Source organism: Gavialis gangeticus, unplaced genomic scaffold (assembly GCF_001723915.1).
Source record: "Gavialis gangeticus isolate Ggan-Ray unplaced genomic scaffold, GavGan_comp1, whole genome shotgun sequence".
Classification (NCBI taxonomy): domain Eukaryota; kingdom Metazoa; phylum Chordata; order Crocodylia; family Gavialidae; genus Gavialis; species Gavialis gangeticus.
This window is the reverse complement of record NW_017729015.1, coordinates 16,148,773-16,151,216: the sequence shown is the minus strand read 5'-3', so window position 1 is coordinate 16,151,216 and position 2,444 is coordinate 16,148,773. Positions and strand designations below refer to the sequence as shown.

The 2,444-nt window shown below is 58.3% G+C and overlaps 1 protein-coding gene across 2 annotated transcripts in view; it reads right to left on the bottom strand.

Annotated features, from left to right (window-relative positions):
• The window catches only part of MFSD2A (major facilitator superfamily domain containing 2A), a 30,174-nt gene that overhangs the window by 11,096 nt on the left and 16,634 nt on the right, over positions 1-2,444 (bottom strand). Inside the window, exons 8-9 of one of the 2 annotated variants that reach the window (XM_019512379.1) lie at positions 2,371-2,415; positions 1,916-1,999 (exon numbers count right to left, since the gene is read on the bottom strand). In XM_019512379.1, the coding sequence (XP_019367924.1) occupies positions 1,916-1,999; positions 2,371-2,415 (129 nt within the window). Of the gene's footprint in view, positions 1-1,915; positions 2,000-2,370; positions 2,437-2,444 lie in introns of both variants that reach the window. The other variant, XM_019512376.1, reaches the window with a different exon arrangement.

The following is a 2,444-nucleotide window of genomic DNA, read 5'->3' as shown; positions in this document are numbered from 1 at the left end:
GCAGTCCCTTGGGGTCATGCTCTCCCCTCCCCGCCAGGCAGGAATTTGCCTTGGCATCTCAGGGCCTCTCGTGGCTCCTGCCAGCCAGCGCCCGGGCGGTCAGTCCTCCCAATGGTTACATAACCTGAGCTGGCAGCACTGATTCTGGGGGAGGGACTGGTCACCTCGTGCCAGCCTTGCTGGCAGGAGGGATAGACAACACCCCCCCAGCCCTCCCCCTGGCAAACCCGCGCAGAGAGGCTCAGGGAGGTGGTGAGTGCCACCTCCATGGGCGCACGCGCTTTCGTCTGGTCTTACTCACCAGGGCTGCAAGCCAGGTTGCCCTCCTCCCCTCAGCCCCACCCCTGCTGCCTCATGTCTGCAGCCGGGAAGCCTGCATGCCATTGGCAAGGCAGAGGCTGCTCTCTCTCCCTCTTCTTGGTGCTCAGGAGCTGTGGTACCAGGCAGGCTGGTATCCGCGTGGGATCCAGCAGCTGCACAGATGTGCCCAGACCCATTCTTGGGTGGGGGAGCAGTGGGAAGGTCTAAAGACAAAGACCCAGGGCGGGAGCCCTCCTTAAATCAGCGTTCCAGGAGCGCCCATGCCAGCTCCAAACATCTTCACGTCTCCCACCCCTATGAGTCAGGCTACCCCCAGGGCTCTGGAGGCCTAGCCAGGTCTAGCCTAGCATCTGCATCCAGGGAGCCTGCTCCTTTGCCCTTGATGCTGCACCCGTGAGCCCAACATACTGTGGGCAATGTATGAAAATGGGCTCACAGGAGCCCTCAGCAGGTTACGTGGGTGGGCAGGGATTGCTCGGAGCTCCACCTCAGCCCTGACATTGGCTGGGTCTGCCGTAGGACCAGGTATCCCAGGCCCAAGACCCTCTTTTCTCCAGCTTGAAACCCATCTGAACTCGCTCTCGCTGCCTTTCTGGAGCAGCCTGGCCACACTAGGCAAGACAATTCCTTCCAGGTCAAGGCAGATGAGGTTTTACAAGCCTGCTTTACTGGAAGAGGGGGCTTGCTTTCCCACAGCCAAGGAGACACGAGCCGGCGCATCGCAGCCAGACCCATGACAGCTGCCCTGGGTGGGAGGGGGCATTGCGTGGACCAGGTCTTTGTTGGGCCGGGGACCCGAGGGGAGAAGCACGTTTTCCAGATGGCCCTAGGATCAGTCTCCCGCCTCAATGGCTTTCGAGACCTCGCATTTCCTTCGAGCCCTGGGAGGATTTTTCCTTCCTTTCTTTCTTTCACGGCCTTTCTGGCAGGGCAAAGCATTTCATGCCACAATGCTCCCCCACCCCCGCTTCCCCATCGATCAGCACGGAGAGGGTTCCCAGACGAGCTGCTCTGTTCCCTCCATTCAATGCCTCCCTGCGATAAACACTCATGGCTCCTTTTCTTTCCCCCCATCATGAAAAGAGAAAGAAAAAAAAAAAGCGAACCCATGGACAAAAGGCCGCACGGCTTTTATTCTCCCCCCTTCCTGGACAGCTTTGTGGGCAAACAAAGGGCTTGCTGTTCTCGTCAATGGGCTGTGCCTCTCCAGGAATCATGTTTAGTACCATGACGCCCTCCCCCCTCTCCTTAGGCAACCTCAGGCACCTCCCTTTCCATGCCAGGGGTTTTCCAGCCCCATCCCCTCACCCCTCTTGCTCCATCTGAGTTCCACTTTACCTCGGACTCCTCTAAGTCACACTCCCTTCCAACCCCAAGCCCTGCTGGTGGCCACGACACTACTTCGTTACTCTCTATTGTCCCCCTTAACTATAGGGGGTGGACACAGGGTTATGATAAACCTATTATTGCTCATGAACCTTATTACAGCAGTGCCTAGGACGGGGGAGATGAAAGATAGTCAGACCCTGCACTGAAGGTCTTACACAAAGATGGAGAGGCAGCGGATTAGCGTACGAGCACATTCAGTACATACCATGATGGCCAGGAGGATGTTCTGGAAGTCGTTGCGGAAGCCCAGGGTGTACGTGCAGAACAGGGCAAAGTTCCCTTCCAGCAGCTGGCAGGGAGGAAAGAGACCTGCCAGGTTACTGGAGAAGAGGGGGAACTCTGCTCCCACCCGTGCCTCCCGTCCCGCAGTCCAAATCCCTGAGGAAAATGTGAAATTGTACATGGAGCCAATTCCTCGCAGGCCCCAAGCCAGTTCCACGGGGCCAAGGCTAAGTGCTTTGCCCAGTCCCCGAGCGTGGCTTGCAGAGCCCCGGGCAGACGTTCTGGGAGAGGGCAACCCCATCGAGCAGCTCGTAACCCAGCTGCAGTTCGCAGGGATTCAGGACCCTGCCCCTGCCCCCTGTGCAAGTCGTGCACTTCCTTCCCGCTCCAGCTGCCCCTGGGCATCCAGCTGCCTTCCTGCTCTCCGGGGTCCCTTACCATGAAGGCCAGAGAGGTGAAGAGGAAGCCAGTAATCAACTTGATGTAGGCACCGTGGTTCATTACCAGCTTCA